The sequence below is a fragment of the Microplitis mediator genome, chromosome 7 (assembly GCF_029852145.1).
Source record: "Microplitis mediator isolate UGA2020A chromosome 7, iyMicMedi2.1, whole genome shotgun sequence".
In the NCBI taxonomy this organism is placed as follows: domain Eukaryota; kingdom Metazoa; phylum Arthropoda; class Insecta; order Hymenoptera; family Braconidae; genus Microplitis; species Microplitis mediator.
In genome coordinates, this window is record NC_079975.1 from 22323749 (window position 1) to 22349820 (window position 26072).

Genomic DNA, 26072 nt, shown 5'->3' on the forward strand with positions numbered 1-26072 from the left:
GGAAATTTTGTCAACTACAAAAAAGATCTGATTAATTTATTCGATATTTTTTATAGTTCATCTTTAATTTTAATTTAAAACTGCGTAATCAGAGTTTTATATTAGAAATTTTGAAAATAATTCACAAAATATTGATTTTATAAAAAAATCATTCAAATGTTTTTTGTAGGAAATTTTGTCAGCTACAAAAAAAGTCTGGTTAATTTTTTTGATATTTCTTATAGTTCAGCTTTAATTTTAATTTTGAACTCCGTAATCAGTTTTGTATGAAAAATTTTGATACTTGAATTTTTGGAAATAAATGACAAAATATCGATTTTATAAAAAAATCATAGGAATGTTTTTTGCAGCAAATGTTGTCAGCTACAAAAAAGGTCTGATTGATTTTTTCGATATTTTTTATAGTTCAGCGTTAATTTTAATTTTGAACTCCGTAATCAGTTTTGTATTAAAAATTTTGATACTCGAATTTTTGGAAATAGATCACAAAATATTGATTTTATAAAAAAATCATTGAGATCTTTACTATAGGAAATTTAATAAGCTACAAAAAAGGTCTAATAAGTTTTTTCGATATTTTGAATATTTAAGCGGTAAATTGAATTATAAAAGTTAAATAATAAAATTGGGAATGACAAGTTTTTGAGTAGCCATTATTACTGTTATTATAAAATATAATTAATGAAGAATAAATGAAAAGGGAGAATTTAATGATCTGTCAACATGAAGACAAGTACAAAAATGATAGATAGAAAAATCAGTCTAGGATCTCTTGAGACATGCAGAGCAAATAATGAGCTCAGTACCGTTATCCTGTTAAGACTCACAGTAAACTCCTGTATTCTATTATGGAGTTGATGAGTATCAGAAAAATATATATATATGTATGTACGCTTAATTGTATCAATGTTAAGGTCAATAAAAAAGTGTAAAAAAATGCTACACATATTTACCTGGAACACAACGTGCGAGAGGTTCTCGCTGTCACGATCCAGTTGTTTAAGGAGTCTCAGTTTCTTTCCATTGAGGGCGAATAGTGGCGCCTTTCCAGGAAATATTAACTCCAAGGTGGTCTCGTTGTAGGGATTCCCAGAGACCGGAAGTTCTTCTGGTACAGTTGGCTGCTCATAACCTGTCAATTTAAATAATTTAGTAAATACGTTTTTTTTTTAAATAACGATTCCCAACAAAAGGGAAATTGTAATTTTTAAATAAATGCCGGACTATGGATAAATATAACAGAAGCTGAACAGGTTCGAGAAGTTGATGAACAAGCTCGGGAAGAATAAGAAGATGAGGAAGAGAATGGAAATTAATCATTTCTGATGGACTTTGTTGCTATAAATCTTATGGTCGCGCTGGTTCAGCTTATAGTTGAAGCTACCGATGCTGATGCTGATGCTGATGCTGATGAGGATTGTACACGTGAATGGAATGAAGATGATGATGATGAGAAAGTGATTCTACAGCTCTAGATTATCATCGAAGGCTAACAAATGTAACTAGTAAACGTGGCAGGTAGCCGATCTTGGGACCTCCATAAAACGTCTGGCACACCAGCGGCTCGGAAAATTACTTCCTCATATATATGTATATATATCGAGTCCATGTATTATAGAGTACCCTGCAGAACAGTCTCCGCTAGTACTAGATACTCGGATATCCAATAAATGAGACCACTCAGACTATATATAGAAGCCAACTAATTTCACCAACACCTTCTTCATTTAATTAACCCTTTTAAAGTCTTCCTTATCACTTACCCCTTTTAATATCTCTGGATATTCAATTACTTTTTCTAAATTATTTATTTTCATACTTGACCTCTTTCATTATTTTTTTTTGCTAACCATCCATTATTTTAATGTTTATTATTTTTACGTGGCTTTAATTAAAGTGCTAATACTCTCATAAATTGGTTTCAAATAAATTGAAGTACTTTTAAAAATTTTTAATAAAAAGGGGGCAAAACAGACCCGTTAATTTTTTATTGCGCTGACGATTTTGCTCTCCCGCTTCCGTATTTGTAATTGGAAAATAATTTAGCTTTGGACGTTTAGAAAAATAAAATAATAATTTATGAAGCTATGCACTAATATATAAATATGTAAATATATGAAGAAACGTGACGTAAGGGATGTTGATATTAAAATGTCTGTAGGGGTTTGTTGTAAACCTGAGCTTGTTGTGACACGTGACAAGACGGCATTTCCTTTGGCGTCAGGTACATTATTTTCTACGTACACTAACTCATCATCATCATCATCATCATCATAATGATGATAACCGCAGGTTTGACGCTCTCGGTGATTGAGGAATAAAGTACTCACCATAGCCACGGCTCTCCTCGATGTCAAGGATGATGTTTGACTGGCCTGTCAACTCCTCACACAAACCTGTAACAATAAATAATCAACAATACATTATAATATAATCTTGTAAACACAAATTCATTTATCACTTTTATCATTTAAATTTAAAAAAAAAAAATACGAATTTTATTTCCCGCGGAAATTTAAAAAATGTCAGAAATTTTTGACACTTGACTTTCAACTAGAATTGAGCCTGAAATATTAAATTTACGGACTAAGTCATCTGATACTTTTTTGTAGCAAATTTAATTCCCTACAAAATTGTATAGAGATATATTTATCATATTTTGTATACTTTAGCCAGAATTTTAATTTAAAGACACGAGATCATAAAAAGAAATTGAATTTTTTATTTAATTATTAACTGAGTTCTTAAACTTTAAATTACAAGTTATTTATCAGAGATACGTTAAAAATGGATATAAATTAATTTATAGAAAATTAAATTTCCTATAAAAAATGACTCTTTAGATTTTTTTGTAAACTCACTAATTGATAAGTTATTTTTATTTAAACTTAAATTAAAAATTAAAAAAAAAATAATAACAATGATAAAATATTTATTGCGCAATTATAAATTTATTCAATGCGTGAAAGGATAACTGGACATAATTATAATTACTTTAATGTTCTAGTTGACATTTTACTCGTTTTAATGGAGTTCATTTAATATAAACATTTAATGGAATTAGTATTTTATTATTATACAGTATCGTTATCAGCGCACGTACCAAACAAGATATTTATTATAAATATATATAAGTAGATGTAGATAAAGATTGCAGTTATATATTTGTTAATAATATTTTTTTAGTGTAATCAGACGCATGTGGATCGATGTTTTTTTTTTTTCTAATAGAAGCGTCACAGTATTTTATTTAAATATTTTAATAATTAAATGAATTTAATGGCTGAGTTATTGGATAATCAAAATTTACCGTTGCAATGAACGCCTTTTGCTACGTTATATTATATTACTTTACAACTGTTACTCACTAGTTATATGTACATATTGTATGTACATTTAATAGTTTAGTATATAATGTGCCAGCCCACACGTAACTGTCAGTAAATATAAATATTTTTTATTCATTTTATTTTATAATAATATGACCTTTCTCTTTTGGCACGCGGTTTATATCCTCATCCCGGTATTTTTAAAAAATAAATAGCCATGAAGATGAGAATCATGAGTAAGGAAAGTATGTGAGAAAATATATAGATATCATTTGAATCTAAACTATCCAAACAAATTTATATTGCAGACCTTGATATGAATCCAGAATGTGGCGATATTTGAGCCACTTAAATTTTTTTTAAATAATAGCTTAAATATTGAGTCGAGGGTCGAAGTTATTCTGACCTTTTTTGTAGAGAATTTAACGAGCTACAAAAAAGATATATACGACTTTTTTGTTTAAATTGAAATTTGAGCTGCAATTTTCATTTTTATGTTACACTAAGAAGTTCAAAATGAATAAGGTTCAAAAAAAAAATTTTGTCATGGTTCAAAAATTAATTTCAGCTTTAAATATTGAATTTAGAAAAAACTTTGTTGAAATATTTTTTGTAGAGAATTTAACGAGCTACAAAAAAGATATATACGACTTTTTTGTTTAAATTGAAATTTGAGCTGCAATTTTTATTTTTATGTTACACTGAGAAGTTCAAAATTAATAAGGTTCAAAAAAAAAATTTTGTCATGGTTCAAAAATTAATTTCGGCTTTAAATATTGATTTTAGAAAAAACTTTGTAAAATACTTTTTGTAGAGAATTTAACGAGCTACAAAAAAGATACATACAACTTTTTTGTTTAAATTGAAATTTGAGCTACAAATTTTATTTTTATGTTACACTAAGAAGTTCAAAATTAATAAGGTTCCAAAAAAAATAATTGTCATGGTTCAAAAACTAATTTTGGCTTTAAATATTGATTTTAGAAAAAACTTTGTGAAATACTTTTCGTAGAGAATTTAACAAGCTACAAAAAAGACACGAACGATTTTTTTCATATATTAAATATTTATCACGTAATTTGAATTTAAAAGTATAAATAAATTAAGTGTAGTAAATATCATCAATAATTTATTGATAATTAATTATTTGCGATAAATATTTATACATAGGTATATATAAATTTTTTTCTTTCAAGGATATTGTGTTACAGAAGATGATAGATGAGTGAAAGGAATTTAATGTATGTCAATAATAGGAGATGAAATTCAATGGATTTTTTTATTCGCAAAAAAAAAATAAAATAAAAAAAAAATAGGTGAAGTGGTAGAGAAATGTCATATTATCTTTAATCTTTTATCATCATTTAACTCGAGGTTTCTTTATTTATTTTTATTTCGTCTTGTTCTCAATCTATTGAGGGAGTGAATCAAAAAGAGGAGCGGTGAGCATCTGCTTTTATATGCCATTCGTCTAGTCTCTAGTGATAGAAATGAGGATACAGCACAACACAGTCATTACAAATAAAACTTGCAGAAATACTTTAACCTTTCATCAGTACAGTGAATAGTAAACGATGAAATGTGAAAGAGAATACGAAATTTTTATGTAGAAATTTATTTAAAGAATAAATAAGTTCGATAGAAAATATCAACATCTGTGATGTCTAATTAGAAGAATACATATATATTTATATACATATAAAAGCCTCGATTGATTGAAAATAAATTTTTACATAAAAACTAAACATTTGCTATTTTTTTCATAAGTAATTAAAGTAGGAAATTATAATTTTTATTTAAAAATTATTTACTTTTAAAAAATAAATAAATACTCAATTTTCTACTCATATATGAATGGACATTTGATGAATATTTTTTCCGTATTTGTAATTCTCTCACATACTTTCTTATTTATAAATTAACATTCAAATTTAAATGTTATATGTAAATTAGTAATTTTTAAATGACACAAGAAAACTTTTTTAAATTTTCGCGCGAAAAAAAATATTAATGTGTGCAATAGAACGCATGGATCGAGTTAATTTTCAAAAAAAAATTAAATATTTCAGCAATTATTACAAAATCCACAAAAATATATTTTATTTTTTTTTGGCGGGAAATTCAAATTTTTAAATTATTAACATAAAGATTTTGGGGAGTTTTAAATTATAATTAACTTTTACAATTATTTTCAAGTAACTTAAGATGTCTGCAATTTATTTTTAAATTTTTAAAAATCTAAAAAAAATTTTGAGGCTACTCCATTTTGTCCAAAAATATAAAGAATTTTTAAAATTCATCTTTTTTGAAGTATAAAAAAAAATAAAAAGTTAAGCGCACTATCGAAAAAGTAAATTTTTCACCCCCTTCCCCCCTCACTCCAAATAAAAAAAAAAATTCTGCTAAAATTATATACCGGATACCAAATAAAAGCTTCAAATCGATAGATACTTATAATATTTTTCCATACATTTCTGAATGCCCCTCCCCCATCTCTAAAACTTGAGACGTAAAAAAATTTAAATAAATTAAAGACTAAAATATCTTAAATCCAAAAATACAAATGCAGATCGTATCAACCCACATTTTAAAACTCATTTTAAAAAACAAAATTATTTTCTCCATTGAAGCATAAATTTTTATAAATTTAAAAATCCACTATTCTTTTTCATTCACGACTTAACAATAAAATTTTTATTCATGACTGAATAAAAATATTTTCTATTTACTAATACGATAAACAACCACGTACATTTATCTTTATAAAATAAACTATATAAATATATATATAACACAGGATATAGAGTAAATATAAACAATAAAAAAATATGTAAATAAAAGTGCATGAGTATTTATAATAAAATGGGAATGGACGTATATAATAATGATAATAGTCCGATAGTAGAGGTCCATTCCCACGATATCTTTGGGTGCAATATTGTACATACATGTAATCCAGAATAAATACCTATATATAGATATACAGATATATCAGTAGTATTGCATAAGGACTTAAATCAGTCGGGGCGTGTAAAGTGCAGCGAGAATGGCTCGTTTGATATCGTCAGCTTTGCACTACAGTCAGTATGCTAAAGTACAAAACAGAGATGTTGAATAGATGAATCTCAATTCATCTGCTCCAACATCCAGTTACTAAAACTATGCAGCATACATTTGTCTATATAAATATATATATATATATTTGGTGTAGATATAAACTAATGTCATGATTCAAATTTAACTATCATACGGTTCGCCTCGAGTACTCACGCATATGTTAATAATTCTCATTAATATTCTCTTCTCTTATATATTAATATTTATATAAATATTAAATTTGACATCTCAGAAACGTTACGTTAGGAAAATTCAATATTGTTTTTATATTCAACTCGATTTTTATATTTTTATTCACCTTATGACCTATGGATTTTTCAATAAATTTAATTCACAAATTTCTTAAATAATCATTTTTATTGACGGATGTCGTCTGGGAAATTTTATTGGAACAGTTTAATTTTAAATTATTTAAATGATTTTAAAATATACAAATTTTTTGATCACTCGATTTATTTTGGTATTTAATAAAAACGAGCAAACTACAGTCACTACGCGACTGCCCAAATATCACTACTAGATTTATAAAATACGCAGAAAAAAAAGAATTCTTGCCGCAACAAAATTTTAATTTGCACCAAGAAATTTTATGCATTATCAATTAAATACAAAAATTGTCTTGGGACGAGAAAAGATTTTTTTGGTCAAGAAATAATTCCTTGCACCGAGTAATTTTTTTCTAGTTCTAAATAAAATTTTGTTTTCAATTCACGATGCAAAAAATTTATTGGGGTAAGTAAAAATTTTCTTTAGGCGAGTAAAGATTTTTTGTGTCATTGAATCCTTTTTTTTTCTATCCACACCTTTTTGACTTTGAGAAGCTTCCTAAAACCAAAAGGGAGTATAAAAATCTGTCATTTTGGAATAAGTAACGCGATATAAATAATATAGCTATATTTTCAGTGACATTCAGTCATATTTAGTGACAGAATAAATAAAGTATTAATTTATTTAAAGAAAATAAATACGATCGTCTTTTTTCTCGCGTAATTTAAATGTAATTCGAATGGTATAGATAAATCTATTTATCTGAATACTTGGCAATTAAAAAGAGTTTAAAGTATGAAAAGGCACAAATTCAAGTCAAGACCTATCTAATGATACCAATTTCAATAACATTAACTAATTCTATCATATAGATATGGCGGGAACAAAATTTTCCTTGTTCTCTTAATAATATTAATAATAAAAATAAATTATTGCCTTGACCCTCACATAGCAAATTACAAAAATTTTTAGTATAAAAATTCAAAGATAACAATTTTTTATTTTAAATTAAATAAAAGTAAACTTACCGGGCTTTGAAAATACATTTTGAGGTAGAATCAGACACAGCAAAGAAAAGACCCAGATAGTAGAGGGCGCCTGAAAAAATAAAAAAAAACACATGATTTAATTAAAAAAATATTATTTATTTTTATAATCTAAAGAAAAAGTTTAGTGGGTAAAAGGAGGGAATATTTGTTGTGAGATTACCCGAGACACCCTGACCCAAATTGCCGCGAAACATGGAGATAAAATAATAAAAATAAAAAAAAACCGAGTGGTCTTGCTTGGAGGTACAGCGGCGCCTGTAAAAGAAAGTTACGCTCGGTCTGAATTGTCAGAAGAGCCGCAAAAGTACCCAAGGGGTCTGGGTACACTCTTTGGAAGGAACATATCGGAGGACTTGGGTGTTCGCGTCTATATATTTAGAGTAGTGTATTTTCGCGTGCAACTTTCCAACTGTGCTTAATCAATTCCATTGGCCATTGCTGCTTGTACCCGATTATTCATTAGGGCACTTAAACAAACTTTAAACATCCTCTTGTTCTCATTTCCGTTATTGTTATTTCTCTATTTTATTGCCAATTCCAATACTGTTTCTGTCTCCGTAATTGCTAATTTACGCAATAAATTAACATTAAGATGTTTAATTAAATTTTGAGAATTAAACAAAACAAGTAACCGATCACATTTAAATAACAAAAAATCAAATCAATAGTTAATTTATTTTCCTTAAATTAAACTCTGAATAACTTAATTACTTATTTCACTCGTTAGCTTTTACAAATCTATAACTCAGAAAACTTTACGTTATACTTTTTTGATGAGTATTAATTACTGAATTTTTTTTTTCTAATACGCAATGATAATTATATTAGAACTAATTAAAATTATATACTATAATGTAACAAAGCTTAATCAATTTAAATGCAAATTACCGATATATTATATTGGTTCATTGCTGCATTATATAATCTAATATATTACAATTCAAAAATTATATCAGTTTCAATTATCAGATTAAAAACATATAAATAACTAATAGATGTTCGGTGGCTACCACCAATTTTTAACCCTAATCGGTTTAACATGGGTCGTTTGTATCGAAACATTCTACTGTAAACAGCCTACAGGCCTCCGAATTTTGATGAAAATGTTTATTGAAAAAAGGGATTTTCGGGGTTGGCAACAACTCTATTGCATAGTTACAAGTCCAAAGAAGACCTACGAATTTACCCGGGTCAAAAATAAAACTTGATTTAGACTTGGTTTACACAGTCGAAATTTGGAGCCGTTTTTCACAAGACAAACTGGACTTTTTTTTACGGAAATTATTATTAATTTAAGTCGAAAAAGTCGAGATCTTATCGAAAAATCGTCGGCAAATCAATAATTTCAAAAGAAAATAAGGTGAAGCGAGCCTGAATTAAGTTTTATTTTTGATCCGGGTATTTAGATCTTTCCTTGTAGAATAACATAGTTAACAGGGGTTATCAGATATTTTCGGCTGGATTTTTTTCGGAAACAAAATCTTTCAATACAAAACACAGACCGCACTTTGATGCATTACTGTTTAATCTAGCAAAGTGCGCTTTAAATGTTTGACAATATTCGTTTGTTTAAAAGAAAAACTCAGCCAAAGTTTCCATTTACTCGGCTGCCCAATTTCAAAACACAGTAAGTGACAAATTATTCGAAATCGATTTTTCAGTATTTTTAGTTCCAGTGGAGTCTTGTGAACATGATTCGATGCATATTTCAAGAATTTTAGTTTTGTCAGTTACTGTGTTTTGAAATTGGGCAGCCGTACTGTACAAAGTGCTTTACAAGTGCAACAAAGATAGAACCGTTCATGGACTTGAGTGTAATAGAAATAAAAGTGCCAACCCCTCTTAAACAATCGGCGGACGCTAATGACCCATGTTCGACGTTTTCGGGTGCTGAAAACAGCGACACCGGATTAGGGTTAAATATACCGAAACCTAAATTTACAATTAACCTTCTCAATAAGATAATTTATAGATAAATTGATAAAAATATAGATAGCCCGAATTGAGATTCTGACCCAGACCACGTCGGTATCGCGCCGAGCTGCCGTAATACAGTAATGTATTAATTCCTGTAACTTTAAATGAGATAAAATAATAAACTTTTATAAAATCAATAACGCGCGGGAAAAAATGGAAAATGTAACATTAATGTAAAAAATTTTATTTTAAACTTTTGATTACAGAAGTGAAATATGGAAAGGAAATGAAATAGTATTGAATTATGTAAATATTTGGTTATTGATAGCAAATGTTAAATAAATAATTTTTTTTATTAAACTTGTACTGAGCTGGAGAGCCAAGGTGAATAAAAGTTTTCCGGATGAGGTAAAACAATACTATCATATCCGCGCGATCTTTGGTTACTCTTTTGCCAGAGGGTGTTTCTCACCTAGACACTATATAACACGCGTGTACGCGTCGTTGAGTCCTTCGTTTCTCATAATAATATTCCTATCTCCTATATATATATATACATATACATATGGACTACACTTGTATCCAACCGTTTGCCGTCACAGTTAACTCTACTACATATATATAGATATATAGTATTGTATAGCACACCACCGACGACAACGACGACGAACATTGATAATAGTTAGTATGTACTTTAGTACCTACACAACACCTTATATCTCCGTTCATGACCGTGAGATATAATTTTTTATTATTAAAGTTATATCTACCTAGTCTATAGTCTAAAGCACGAGCGTCTATTATTTTAATATTTTATCCGAGCTTGTAACGAATTTCTTTTGGCTGATAAAGAAAGAAATTTTTTTTTTTAATTAATGGTGTATTAAAAAAAAATTATCCGGTGGTTTGATAAATTTAGTTTCTTTGTTATTAGTAAAATAATTTTTTTTTATGTTAAAATATTTTTTTTTGTAATTAGAATAATTATTAATTGCAGTTTGAAGGTAAAATTTAATTGGAGATTAAAAATATGAAACTTTGGGTCATTAATATCAGATAATTACTCGAATTTATTTAAACTACTTTTTTTGTAGATAATTAAATGCTTCAATTAAATGGCGGTTATTATTTTTGTGTAGTAAAAGTTTTGAATTAATGTTTCATAATTTTTCGGTAAACGGATTTAGTCCTAAATTTTTTAATTAATAATCAATAATTTTTCTGCGATCAAAAATTATCCGAATTTTCTCCGCATTTCCACCCGTATGAAAATATCATATACGGTAAACATATATAAAAAAATATATGTTACAGATATAAATATATATGTGACAATACATGAAATCTTATATAGAACTATATATAGATTTTGGCCGATTTTATTATATTTCTATATATGTTTTCTCTTATATGATTTCATATATTTCCGTATAACTTCAATATATTATTTATATATTTGAAAACTTATAATTTTAATATATTCAAAAATAAATGTTATTTATATATGGAAACAAATAAGAATACATATATAATTCATCATTATATGGCACGATATATGCACCATGTATTCAACTTTATAAATTTTTGTATATTTTTCGATATATAGAACCATATAAGTCTCCCCATATATCTAAGAATAAATAAAATCTATTCTTTTCTGTCTTCCTCTCTCTGTTATAAGATTCAAACATTGTGTTCAGAAAATATATATATATGTGTGCTAGCTTACAAATTTACATGTATAATTATCAATATATGTAATACATATATGTGCTAACTTATAAGTTTACATATATGATTATAAATATATATAACACATGTATTAACTTATAAACTTACGTATATAGTTAATTATATTAAAACTCACTATATTATATATACGAAAATATATATCGTTTTTGGCCACTTATATGGTCCCATATTGATTATATATTTTTCCATATATATGTATCATATATGGTATGTTCACCCCAAAAAAAATAATTTTTGCACTCTGACAAATTTAACCCGCGAATACTAAAATAAAAGTAAAAATTGATGGGTTAAAAAATAAAATATAAAAAAAAGGTTTATCTTGTAAAGTATACATAAAAGGGTATCGTGCTCGGTGTGGTAAGTGTAGTGGGTTGAAAATAAAACTATGAAAAATAAAAAGTATAAGAAGAAGGTCAGGTCACGAGAGTTCTAGTTGAAAGTCTGAGTGTTCTTAGGTGGTTGTTGTTGTTGTAGGTGCTCCCGGCTACGACTCCGTCACGAGGCCAAGTCTCCATCGATCTCTATACTGAGTGCATTCATTTATCGTTTCAGTTGTTCCTGAATCAAACCCTCCTATCCAATATCCAATAGAATACACGGCACTATTATAAATCTCAAAGTGTTGGTAAAGACACGATATCATAGGATTGAGTACTATTGGATCTGGCAATCATTGGGCGGCATTAAATACTTTTTTATTTTCTTCTATAAAAACTACACTGACCTGGGTGACCTCTGCAGACACGCCTTGGAGAAATGGCTCACTCGTTTATAAACTTTCTACTTAACTCAAAGACTAGAATTTATTTACGATTGTTTATTTCATTTATTTCATTTATAACAAAAATATATTATCGTAAGTTTGTATGTAAGACTTAAATTGGACGGGAGGTAATTGAGAAATCTTAATTAACTTAATTTATTACATTTTTATTATCTGTAATTGTGTAATGAATTTACGGGGATAAAATAATAGTTTATTATTTTTATTTTGCCGCAATATGGAATTAATAATTTATTTAAATGGTACGATTGTAAACATAACGTTTATTTAAACTTTCTATCTGTCTTGTTTATCTCAAAAAGCATGTCCGCACTTTTATAAGTAGTCGCGGGTTTTAATGTTACTGTTGTTATTATCTAAGTCGGAAGCAAATCGGCTCTCTGTCTTTTCTCATTCTACGACGGGAGTTTAAATTGTGAAACTGACTACAGACTGGGAACGTCTGGGAAAAATAATGGATAATAGAGATAAATATTTTACTTAACTTATTTTTTTATTTATTTTTAAAAACACAAAAGGGATTCGTTTTTATTACTGGCAAAACATTTACTTTTAGTGGTTTTATGCTTTTCTTAATGCAACAAAATTTATTTTTTATTATTTTCTGTTTATAAAATTTATTTGTACTTAGTAGCAGTGACTTTATATTTTAAGTCATTGCAATTAATTAACAGTAAATTAATTTTTTTTATATTAAATTATTTAGATAATTTGGTCAGGATTTTAAATTAAAAATTTAAGGAAAAATATCGCGATAATTATTTATTGTGGTGAAGTAGTAAAATTCAAAAATTTTAATTTTTGATGAAAATTATTTTTTGTATGAAAAAATAATCTGACAAACGGTTGACTTTGTAGGCCAACTCCAAAACTTCCCGCTATGTTTCTGAGCTCAGAGAGAGACAATGTTATTATTTGTAAATTTTCGAGCTCAAAAAACGCTTGGACTAGAAAAAAATAAATTTCGTTGAAAAAAAGTAATTTTTCGTGACGATATCTTTGTAACAAATCGACGGATTTGCAGCAATCGAAAGTACTTTTGAGACTTAGCTCTTGATTAAATTTCGAAGCAAATCCAGCAGCTTACGAGTTATGTAACAAGAACCTGAAAAAAAAATTTTGTTCGATTTTTATTTTTCCAAATAACTTGGAAACTACTCGGCCGATCGACTTCAAAATCTAATCAACTTTAAGTATCGATTGGTTGATTTGTTTCAAAGATATCGTACGATAAAAATTAGCTTTCACACATACACACACACGGACGTTCATCTGAAAATAGTCAGAATAGGTTCCTAGGGCCTCAAAACTTCGAGATCTGATGAAAACTCGATTTTCGAAAATCGGACCGAGACCAATAACTTCCCTACTTTTTAAAATTTTCAATTTTTATACCGGAAGTTAAGAATTAATGAAATTTATAGAAAACATATTTTGAGTTTGTGAGTAATTGGTTATCAAAGTCAATATAATTTTAACTTTGGCGCAAAAATCGCTAACTCACCAAATAATAAAAATAAAATTTTTATGATCAACGTAATTTTTTTTGACGCGATTTATTTGTTCAATAATAATAAAAAAAAAAGAAAAAAAATTTAATAGCTAGAGCAGAGCTTTAAAATAGATATTTTTTGTCATTATTAAGCGATTATTTTTTGCTGTCATAGCATTTTTAAACTACTATTTTGATCGGTCAATTTTTTTTAATAGTGTACTTCAACACACTTTAATTCAAAATTGAATATCCTTCATAATATAAAAAATAATAATACATTTTTTTCCCTCCCAAATAGTCTTGAGATCAAATAAAACGTTACGTAAAAATAACAATTAATTATAAAATAAATATGTCTTCTAAAGAAAAATAATTGGGTATCTAAAAAAAATAATGATTATTAAATCTAAAGTTAACTTCCGACAATTAACTAAATTGCCAATTGTTGAATCGATATATTAAATTTCCATTCTCGTTTGCATTAGAATATATTTTGCGTACTGCAAATCTCAACAACTATTTTAGCCGTCTTGTCTACAACAACAACAACAACAACAACAACAACAATAATTTCTACTAGTACTACTAGTTCAGTAACTGCTCCGACAAATTAGCTGAATGTTTAGCTTATTGTCCATAGAATAGACATTAGAATTGTAGATTTGATCAGGACCAAGGTTTTAACGGAACAATCGACTCTTGTATAACGGCATCTCCTTTAACGATAACGATTATTTCCATATAGAAACCATAGGTGGTCGGTTGTCATGTCGAAATTTTCTTATACTCTATATATGTATGTATATTTATATTTACATTTATATTTATATATACACAACTACTCTTATATCGGTTATAAGTCGTTCCCACGTAACGACAAACTGGTCAGCCCGTCCGGCAGTAGCAATTATGCAACATTCTGTTGAGCATCTAGTGTATCGTAGCTATAATTGTTGTACCAATGTAATAGGCAAGTGCATAACAAATGTATATATATATAAATGTATGTGTAAGTGCATTGCGTTGTTTAGATGTAATAACACAAGTACATTGTACATTATGTTAAAAGCTACCAACGTGACCAATATATGGCTCCCTATTGGGAATACCCTCATTTCCTTTATCCCACTACCATCATATATTTATTGTATGGGGACGACGACCCACTGAAGTACATATTTATTACTTGTGACTTTTGATCACAGAAATTTTTTTTTTTTTATCTAATTTACAATAAAATAATTTTTTACTCAGGACACGACGGCCCAATCCTAAAAATTGTTTTTGAAAAAATTGTTTTTGGTTTTAATTACGTGATATATTTTGAATTTCACTTCTTTACTGAAATCCACCATATAGATTTCTACATGGTGTTTTCGGGAGGTTTCTATAGGAATCCACTATTCTGAATCCATATGGAAATCTAGTATGGATTCCTATGGAGATTTATACAGTCACTTCCCATGGACATCTAAACCATGCAAAAATCCTTATGGGAACTTAGTTTATATTTCTATGGGGACAAACATGGTTTACCATGTATATTTAATCGTTTACAGAAATCCTGATACCCAGATTCCTATATGGATTCATACCATAAGAATCCTGAGACTTTATGTCCTATATATATTTGTTGTATGGAAATCTAAGTATCCAAAATTTCCTATGTGGATCTTTCATATAATGTGGGAATTCACACAAAAAAAAGATACCTTGGAGCAAAAAATTTTTACTTGTTTCAAGAAAATTTTTTCTTATCACAAGAAATGTTTAGCAGTAAAAATTTAAAACAAAAATTTTCTTGAGGCGGGAAAAAATTTTCCGTCAAGAAATTTCTCGTCCTAAGAAAATTTTTTTTCTCAATTCATAATTCAAAATATTTCTTGCGCCAAGGAATCCTTTTTTTCTGTGCAGGTATCCATGGATTTCTATATAAATCCGTACTTTCCTACGTTGATTCCCATGGATCCTTATGTAAATCCATAGTTTCCTATATGGACTTCTATCGATTCCCATATAACCCGACATGGATTCTTTTCAAAAGCTCGCATCAAATGAATTTCGAAGAAGAGCCGCTGTGCCCATCTTCCAAATATAAAGTTCGAAGGGGGCAACACGGACTCAGTAGAAAAAAATGTAAGTTTTTTTCACTAGTTCTTTTCTGAGCCCCCGAATGACCCAGTATGAGGATGGGGTAGTTACCATATGTTCGAATTACCCCGTTGAAAAAATAAAAAAAAAATTGGGGCCTGTTTTGCTCTCTCTTCAACTATATAGTATGTAGATATACGATATGTGTAAGCTTTTTAGTCGAATTGATAATGTATAGATATTTGCACGTTAGAATATTCATGTGCTCTCTCGATATGAGCAGAGCTACAAGTCGGCGTATGCTAATGTAAATACCTCGAGCGACCGTGGATCCACCTGCCTTTGGACGTCAGGACTTGTGAGATCTCGCTTCCGTTTTGAATAAATTTATTTTCTGTTCATGTTTATCTGTGTTTATATATTTATTTATTTATTTGATGTAAAAGGAAAACGAGTGAACTGGTAAAATGGAAATTTTATTTGAGGACAAACTTGAATTTTCAAGCAGAAAAAGGCGGAATTAAATGCTAACGCTTATAAAATATAATTTTTTTTCAAACTAATACTTTAAATTGTTTAAAAAAATATCAATATAATTTACTAAAAAATTTTAAATCCCACTTTGTCTCTACATTTTTTGCTCTCTGTCAATAATTTTTATTTATTAATGCTCAACTATTTGTCTTATCCGATAGAACGTGAATACCAATGAGTAAAAAAAAATTTAAAAACTATAACTGAGAGATTAAAAATTAAAAATAATCTAATAGTTGATCAATATCGCTAGAGGGTTGGATACTTTAGTAAGTAAGTAATGCGCGGCAATTCAAAATGTCCAGAGACATCGATCCCAGTGAGATAAAATCGATTGAAAGCATCCCGAGGTGAGGTCACTGTCCCTATATATTTTTATCCATATATTTTATATTAAAAAAAAAAAAATAAAAAAAAATGTCTCCTCTATTCTGTCGTATGTTGGTTTAATTTTTGTTCATTTTAATACTCGCGTCGACACACAAGCTACGTATTTATATAAATACTTAAGTATACATAGATATATTAAAAGTATATATGGAGAGCAGTAGGTAGGGTGTATAAGTCGCTCGCGATTATTTATTGCTCATTATAATACGGGTGTACTTTGCGTAGCAGTCAAGGTATCGGCAGCAGCAATGCCGATCGAGATATCGATAAGATTCACCTCCTCGAGCCACCGCCCACGATTTATTAAGTCCTGCCGACAGCCGACAGCCAACAGCCAACTCGTGTATTGCTATTTTAAGATATAATATTTATTATTATTATCATTTTTTTTTAACTCACAAAATCTCATACATTCGAGCTGCTTACACTTTATTTATTCAGATAATTTTTATCAGCAAATCTCATCCCAAGAAAAAATAAAAAGTATGGAGGATCTATTTAAAAATAAATTGAATAAAGTATTAGACGCGGCAATTTCGAGGTGAAAAAATCTGAATTATATAAATGCTATTCGATCGTCCGTTTACATCAAAGAATTATTGCGGCATGCGCATTAAAATTTTATTCGCCCGTGGTTGCAAATCCTGCTGAGCCAAGAGCGAACATCAGGATCCCTGTTTGATGGAAAGTGGGTCGAGTTCTTTCGTACAAAAAAAAAAAAAGAAAAGTTATGAAAAAAAAAAAACATGAAATTGAAATAAAAAGTGAAGTTTGTACATGCTGTTATTACGCAATATTCGAGTTATAAGGATTCGCGTGATTGTTAATTAAATCATTGGTAAAATTGTCGATAAACTTTTTTTTTTTTATATAAAAGTCTTGAATTTTAATTTAATTTATTCTTAAAAATTTTTTTTTAACTCAATATTAAAAATGTCGGATTAATTAAAAATCAAAATTATTTTTCCCAAATTGAATATTAATTAATTTTTTAATTATTTCAAAAATCCGAAATATTGACAGACCATCAGGAAAATTTTTTTTTCAAATTTATCGCATGAGTTAAAAATTTAATTTTTTTAATTTTCAAATTAATTTTACACGCCAATAAATTATTAAAATTCTTAAAAAATTTATTGACCGTAACATTTTTTATTATTTTGAAGTCTTTTCAAACTTTATTAAGTTCTCAATTTATCAAACTCTCTTACACGCTAATAATTTGAAATGAACAATTAAAAAAAAAATAAACATATCATCTAAAAATAGTTGCTAAAGAATGTTGTCCTGTCAGGAAAATATATCCAATGGTTTTAAAACAAATTTATAACGAAAGGGATCGAAAGTTGATACCGTTAGCTAAGCTAATGATGGAAGTTGAACGACAAAGCGGAAGTAATTCGCTTTAGAATAAAGCAAACAAGAAATAAACATGATGCGCAGCATAGCGTGGCGCGAAACTCTAACGATGAGTCGATCGTGTGCTCAAGTTTATGTATATTTATATTTATATATATATATACATATAATATATGTGTGGATATATTTACAGAGTAGATAGTTTATGTGCTCGACAACTGAATCTGAATATGATTTATCGGATGAACTGAGTAAGATAAAAAAAAGCTGAACGAGGAAAAAAGTTAACAGAGCTGAGACTTGAGACACATTTTGCACACACGTGTTTACTCTTGTAGTATGTCGGAAGGTAGAGCATAGGATAGTTGTGCATGCAATCCATAGCTATTTTTCAAGGAAAATAATGTTCGATTATCGAACACGTATCTCGATAAATGGCCTGCTCATGTAGTATATATCCGACATCGAGCTTTTTTGGCTGATCACCAATTTTTTTACTACTATATATTTTACTACTTAATCGGGATTCGGATGGCTTTCTCTACTTTAGTAGATACGGCCTTACGTGTTGGACATATTCACACTCCAATAATTTTTACGATTAATAGGATAAGTATTGTTGGGAAAAAAAATTTTTTCACAATTTTTTACGTGATCTGTTAACGTAAGAGAATTTTTATAAATATTGTGAATAAAATTTTTTATCGAAGTCATAAATTTTAAAATGTCGAGTGTAAGATAACAAAAATTCTGATTTATTTTTTAGATAAAAAAAAAAAAATAATTAGATTTTTTTTTTTTTTTTTTTTTTTTCGATAAAGAAAAATGTATGGGTGTATAATTGAAAAAGTTTGACGTTCAAATATTCTTTTAAAAAATAGTTTTGTGTTTATGACATTACGGAGGATCGATGACGGGGAAAAAAAAAATTTAATAGAATCTGTAGCAAAGGAGATGATTGGGGGTAAAGTTACATTACTTATGAAGAATGAGAGTAAGTATCGAGAGGCTGTGATGGTTTCTCGAGCGATATTCACGCTGGGATTTAAACGCGGATAACGGATTTACGAGTTAAAGTTTAGAGTAAGTAAGTAAGTAAGTACAAAAGAAGATCCTGAAAATCGCTTCTGGCCAATTTCAAGTAATAATAACGAGTTTGTTAAAATAAATAAAATATACTTCACTTAATCATTAGGCTATCGTTAGAAGACAGCTCTTGTAGACGTTTTTCAATATTTTACTTTACTAAAAATGAATTTATTACTTTCAGAAAATACTTTACTGTTATTTTTCTCTTAACAAATTGTTGACTGATTTTTTTTGTTTAAAGAATTAGTGACTAACTTTTTGTAAAAATTATTACCAGATATTTTGTAAAAAAATTATTGACTAATTTATTGTCAAAAATGATTACTAGATATTTTGTTGAAAAAAATTAGTGACTGATTTTACTTTTAAAATTATAACCAGATATTTCGTAGAAGAAATTAGTGACTGATTTTTTGTTAAAAATTATTATCAGATATTTTGTAGAAAAATTATAGTGACTGATTTTAGTTTTTTAAAATTATTCGCAGATATTTGGTTGAAAAAATTAATGACTAATGTTTTGTTGAAAATTATTACCAGATATTTTATAGAAAAATTAGTGACTGATTTTATTTTTAAAATTATTACCAGATATTTCGCAGACAAGTTAGTGCCTGATTTTTTGTTAAAAATTATTATCAAATATTTTGTAAAAAAATTAGTGACTAATTTAGTTTTTTTTAATTACTAGCAGATATTTAGTTGAAAAAATTAGTGACTGATGTTTTGTTAAAAATTATTATCAGATATTTTATAGAAAAATTATTATCAGATATTTTGTAGAAAAATTAGTGACTGATTTTATTTTTAAAATTATTACCAGACATTTCGTAGAAAAAATTAGTGACTAATTTTTGTTAAAAATTATTATCAGATATTTTGTAGAAAAATTATTATCAGATATTTTGTAGAAAAATTAGTGACTGATTTTAGTTTTTTAAAATTATTCGCAGATATTTGGTTGAAAAAATTAGTGACTGATGTTTTGTTAAAAATTATTACCAGATAGTTTGTAGAAAAAATTAGTGACTGATTTATTGTAAGAAATGATTACCTGATATTTTGTAGAAAAAAAATTGTAACTGATATCTTTTTAAAAATAATTACTAGATTTTTTGTAAAAAAAAATTATTGATTGATTTTAAAAATCAATTTTCTATAATAATATAACAATATACATTGAGAGAATTTCCGTTGACATTTAAGAATATCATATTCTGTTATTTAGCTTGATTTATGTGTTAGTACAATATTATTCCGCATGAGAGTGTAAGAACAATGCCAGCAAGAAAATTCCATTCGGGTTGTAATGGTCTATCGTTTACTCTACACTTTTTTATCCGTACCCACGTATATATATAACACATTTGACTAAAACAATAAACAAAATCTCATTATTTTCTTCACTTGCTTTTAACTCTATAGAGATTTAAAACGCTATTTACACTGGTGGTGGTGTTTATAGTGAGTGTATTGAAGATCCGAATGACTGAAGAAGCGCAAAAAGATTATTTTCACTCCTTTATCCAACAAACACTCAGCAGATATTCCAACGTCCACCTCCACCCACATAATTGATGATTGTTTCATTGTTTACTGATGCAACACTAACATTTTATCATCTATTAATTTTTTTATTTATAAAATTCAATTTATCAATTTCCGTTAGTCAGCTTTTGTCGTTGACTCATCACCAAAAAGTAGAAAAATTAAATTTATACATAATTTGTGCCCTACCCGGTCGTAAGCTCTAATTATTGGTACAAAAAATTTGAAAAATGATTGACTTTGTAAGCCAACTCCAAAACTTCCCGCTGTGTTTCCGAGCTCAGAGAGAGACAATTTTATTATTTGTAAATTTTCGAGCTCAAAAAACGCTTGGACTAGAAAAAAATAAATTTAGTTGAAAAAAAGTAATTTTTCTTGACGATATCTTTGTAACAAATCGACGGATTTGCAGCAATCGAAAGTACTTTTGAGACTTAGCTCTTGATTAAATTTTGAAGCAAATCCAGCAGCTTACGAGTTATGTAACAAGAACTTGAAAAAAAATTTTGTTCGATTTTTATTTTTCCAAATAACTTGGAAACTACTCGGCCGATCGACTTCAAAATCTAATCAACTTTAAGTATCGATTGGTTGATTTGTTTCAAAGATATCGTACGATAAAAATTAGTTTTCACACATACACACACACACGGACGTTCATCAGAAAATAGTCAGAATAGCTTCCTAGGACCTCAAAACTTCGAGATCTGATGAAAACTCGATTTTCGAAAATCGGACCGAGACCAATAACTTCCCTACTTTTTAAAATTTTCAATTTTTATACCGGAAGTTAAAAAGTAATGAAATTTATAGAAAACATATTTTGAGTTTGTGAGTAATTAGTTATCTAAGTCAATATAATTTTAACTTTGGCGCAAAAATCGCTAACTCACCAAATAATGAAAATAAAATTTTTATGATCAACGTAATTTTTTTGACGCGATTTATTTGTTCAATAATAGTTAAAAAAAAGAAAAAAAATTTAATAGCTAGAGCAGAGCTTTAAAATAGTTATTTTTTGTCATTACTAAGCGATTATTTTTTGCTGTCATAGCATTTTTAAACTACTATTTTGATCGGTCAATTTTTTTTTAATAGTGTACTTCAAACACACTTTTAATTCAAAATTGAATATCCTTCATAATATAAAAAATAATAATAAATTTTTTTACTCCCAAATAGTCTTGAGATTAAACAAAACTTCGAGATCTGATGAAAACTCGATTTTCGAAAATCGGACCGAGACCGATAACTTCCCTACTTTTTAAAATTTTCATTTTTCATACCGAATGTTTAAAATTAATGAAATTTATAGAAAATATATTTTGAGTTTGTAAGTAATTAATTATCAAAGTCAATATTGTACGACAAAAATTACTTTACACACACACGTACACATGTGTGGACGTGGACGTCCATCTGAAAATAGTCAAAATTCTTTCTAGGAACTCAAAATATCGACATTTGATGAAAACTCGATTTTCAAAAATCGGACCGAAATCAATAACTTCCTCTTTTTGAAGATTTGAAATTTTCATGGCGGGAAAAAAAATGCAAGCGATTATCATAAATCGAGTTTATGAATTTATCATATTATTTGAATAATTTATTTACTATAATAATAATTAAATTTAAATTACCAATGATCAATAAAATCAATGAGATACTTCATACAAAGCGTAGTAATTTAAATCGATATATAAATAAAATATATAAAACAATAAAATAAAAATATGAATACCAAAGCACGTGGTCGTTGTCAATAGATATGAATTATTGAAATAGAAATTGTATACACAAGACAATACCGCGATACAACATACTGCAACCGTGTGTATCATGTGTTCCTCTCACTAGCTTTTGCGTCGGTTGATACAGAGACAGGTGTGGACAACATACAGATCAATTTAATAATATTCAATAGCAATATCATAACTACCATAACTCGTCCTTTCGAAACCCCTACAAAAATCTATCTATTCATCACACATTTTTTTCCACGACTATTAATATCATTACTATTACTAACCTTTTATTATATTTTTAGTCTGCGACTCGACCTTGTAAACACGTCGATTCACTTGATAAAATAACATATATGTGTATAAATATTTTTATCATACTAAAAATAAAAAGCAAAAAGTTAAAAATAATAAATAATTTTTTTATAAATATATTGGAGTTTATTATTAAGTAATTGAAAGTGTACAACACGGATAGGTTAATAAGTCAATAGAACGAGCTTTTAGATCAGCAAGCTAAGGTGGACTTAATATTTAATCTGTCTAGACTCGATGGACGTTAATGTTTAATCAAATGTTTAATCACACAGAAACGTTGCTAGCTTTCACGATGATCTATTGGCATTAGAATTTACTTGTACCCTAAGTGTACAAGTAGATGAGTTAATGCATGTGTGTATGTGTACAAGTCGTTTGGTACTTAGCAAGTACGCATGAGGTAATTTAGTGAGGTATGAACTGCGTTCACTGATCCGTAACTCAAAGGATTAACATTCTGTACTATTTTAATTTATTATACAAATATATATAATCGGGATTTGCATGTTCGCGTAAAAAAAGCCCTGTTAAAATGGTGTTATTTTAACACTGGTATGGTGTAAAATGAACTGGCTCCAGTTTAATGGTGTAATTCAACCGGTGTATACTGTGAAAAAATTTTGGTGTGAAATTATTCCCCGAAGACTTCACACGAGGTCCTGGTGTTAAATTTTTTCTGTGTAACACGGTATGAGTGTTTTCTTTCACACCGTTTGGTGTTATTACCTCAAATATTGTCCAATAATATAATCTGTAGCTAAAAATTATCAAATAATACATACGTTGTAAAAAGAGCGGTGTTAAAAATGGACTCATTTTAACTCCGCCCGGTGTTAAAATGAAATTACACCGGTGTAGAAGGCGTAATTCGGCGGTGTTAAACCGGTGTAAACTGCGTCCGCTCAGAGGATTAGCTTTGGGAAGCTTATAAAACGCAAAAAATATGTTGACACACACACGCACTCAAACACACATGCACACACTCACACACATATGCACACGTTCTCAAAGTAAAATATTGTAACACCGGAAAATTTCTTTTAACACCGGTAAAAAATATTTACATCGGCGGCGGCGTTATTTTCACACCGCTTTCGAGGTTGAAATTTAACACCGCCAATTTTAACACCTACACCGCTTGGACTTACCCCGGTGATTTTTTACAGTGTAGGTAGCACAAGTATATCATTATTGTTATTGATGTAGATTATTTTTAAAGAAAAATGGAATAATTAGTGACGAAGTAATCGAGTTTCAAATATAGAATTTATAAATTTACACCATTGGTGGTGTAAACGTTCTAATTTATACAGTACAAAATTTAACACCATCCGTCGTGTAACTTTCACACCAGCAGTGTTTAAAATTTTAACACCAAATTCATACCACATGGACTCAGAATTTTTTACAGTCTATAAGAAGTAAATTAACTCTGATTAGAGTCTAAGTATTTTAAGATTTAAAAAACAGAAAAAAATAATAGTATATATATGTTTTGCTTGATTTAGTTTGCAAAAAGACTCTAATCGGAAAAATCTTTTTCCATATTCTATACAATGACATCAATATGTCATTGTGGACAAATATTCTTTTGATTTCTCCACAAATCGGTAAATCTGTCCATCAATTTTTGAAACAAAAAAATAATTTTCGCGGTATTCAAAATACAATTCAACTTTTGATACTTAAAAACCAAAACTACTTTCTTATAGCGGGAAAAATTTTAACACCGATAACCTTAACACCAAAATTACAGACATCATTTTTTATTGAGTATTATTATTTTTTTTTTTTTTTTGAGGCGGGAGAGAATTATAAGTCAATTATTGATTAATTAGTGTTATTGACAGCTAGTAAATATTCTTAGTGTACGTGCATGTAAATGCACATGTGTACATGTATGTTGATTATTGTATAAGAAATAATTTCTCGTTTGAATTAACTGTCCCACGCACTAATCACATGTGGGTTTACACTTGATCGAGTGTTCGTTACTGAAGTTTTTTTTTTTTAATGCACACCTGTCAGTAAATTGTGAAATGTCGCCTACAGAATTAAAATCTTCGAGCTACTGTGCGATACACGTGTAATTGATAAACAATATCATTTTAATTTTACTTTAGATGTAGATAGATTTTATTTAATGAAAATTTTAAACGAACGATGGAATTTTAATACTAAATAAGTGGTTTTGTAAAATGAGTATTTTATGAAGGAAATACTAGGAATATAGACTAGAGTAGTCGAGAATTTTATTATCAGGTACTATTAGGCGAAACGTAACTTTAAGAATTTATGCATGTTGCCAGCTGCTTCGGTGGCTGGAAATTATACAAACGAGACTGAAAAGTGTCATCTGTTTCGGTACAAGTTAGAAATTCTGTTTTCATCCATAATGTCTTGACTTTACTGTGCAAGTAATCTCGGAAAATTCCCACGGTGTTTTTATTTCTTTAAATAGCGACATAAATACTGGCTCTAGAGAAAAACACAAAGAAATATATTTTGTACAAAATTTAAAGAGCTACAAAAAAGATTCTCATAAATTTTTTCATATTTTCATTATTTCAACCGCAATTTTAATTTTAAACTTCCAAAGCTCCAAATAATAATTTTCATTTTCAGCTCCCAGAGCTTTCGGAGCTTCTGTAGCTTTAAATTATCATTATATAAAAAAAGTCATTCTTACCTTTTTTGTAGAGAATTTACAGAGCTACAAAAAATATATCATTGCTTTTTTTCGTAAAATCACTTTTTCGGTAGTTATTTTAAATATAAAAAAAAAAAGTTTGAAAATAAGTTATAAATATGACTATTTAGTGAGTAATAAATATAAACGGCAGGAAATACAAGTACGTTTCAATAAAAATACCGATAAATACTTGTGGTATGGATTATAAACTTGAATAATATCGGATTTTAGTTTATACAAGTGAACGTGTCTTTTGAATCACGCAATGCTATGCTGTATTCATTTTAAAAAATATATAATTTACGGTAGTATATAGACGTTTTGATTTTAATTTATAGTTTAATGGATAACACGATTAATTCCGATGAGTAAGTATATATAAATATATATACATGTAAGAGTGTAGATGTATAAAAAAAAAAAATTTTAAACTTAGTGGGATGCAAATGAGTATATAATAAAAGAGCCCTTGGCATTTAATTGCTATCCACATATTTTAAGTGGTAATAACTTTCAACGTCAATTCTTCAGATTTAAAACACCTTGACTAATAACTTTCAGCTTTTACCTATTATATATATATTTTTTCATCAACA

At 28.3% G+C, this 26072-nt stretch overlaps 1 protein-coding gene across 2 annotated transcripts in view; it reads right to left on the minus strand.

Moving 5' to 3' along the window:
- The window catches only part of LOC130672329 (cadherin-99C), a 121426-nt gene that overhangs the window by 29935 nt on the left and 65419 nt on the right, over window positions 1–26072 (minus strand). For both annotated transcript variants that reach the window (XM_057476857.1, XM_057476856.1), the window contains 3 exons: window positions 7742–7811; window positions 2331–2396; window positions 954–1132 (listed from right to left, as the gene is read on the minus strand). In XM_057476857.1, the coding sequence (XP_057332840.1) occupies window positions 954–1132; window positions 2331–2396; window positions 7742–7811 (315 nt within the window). The remainder of the gene's footprint in view (window positions 1–953; window positions 1133–2330; window positions 2397–7741; window positions 7812–26072) is intronic.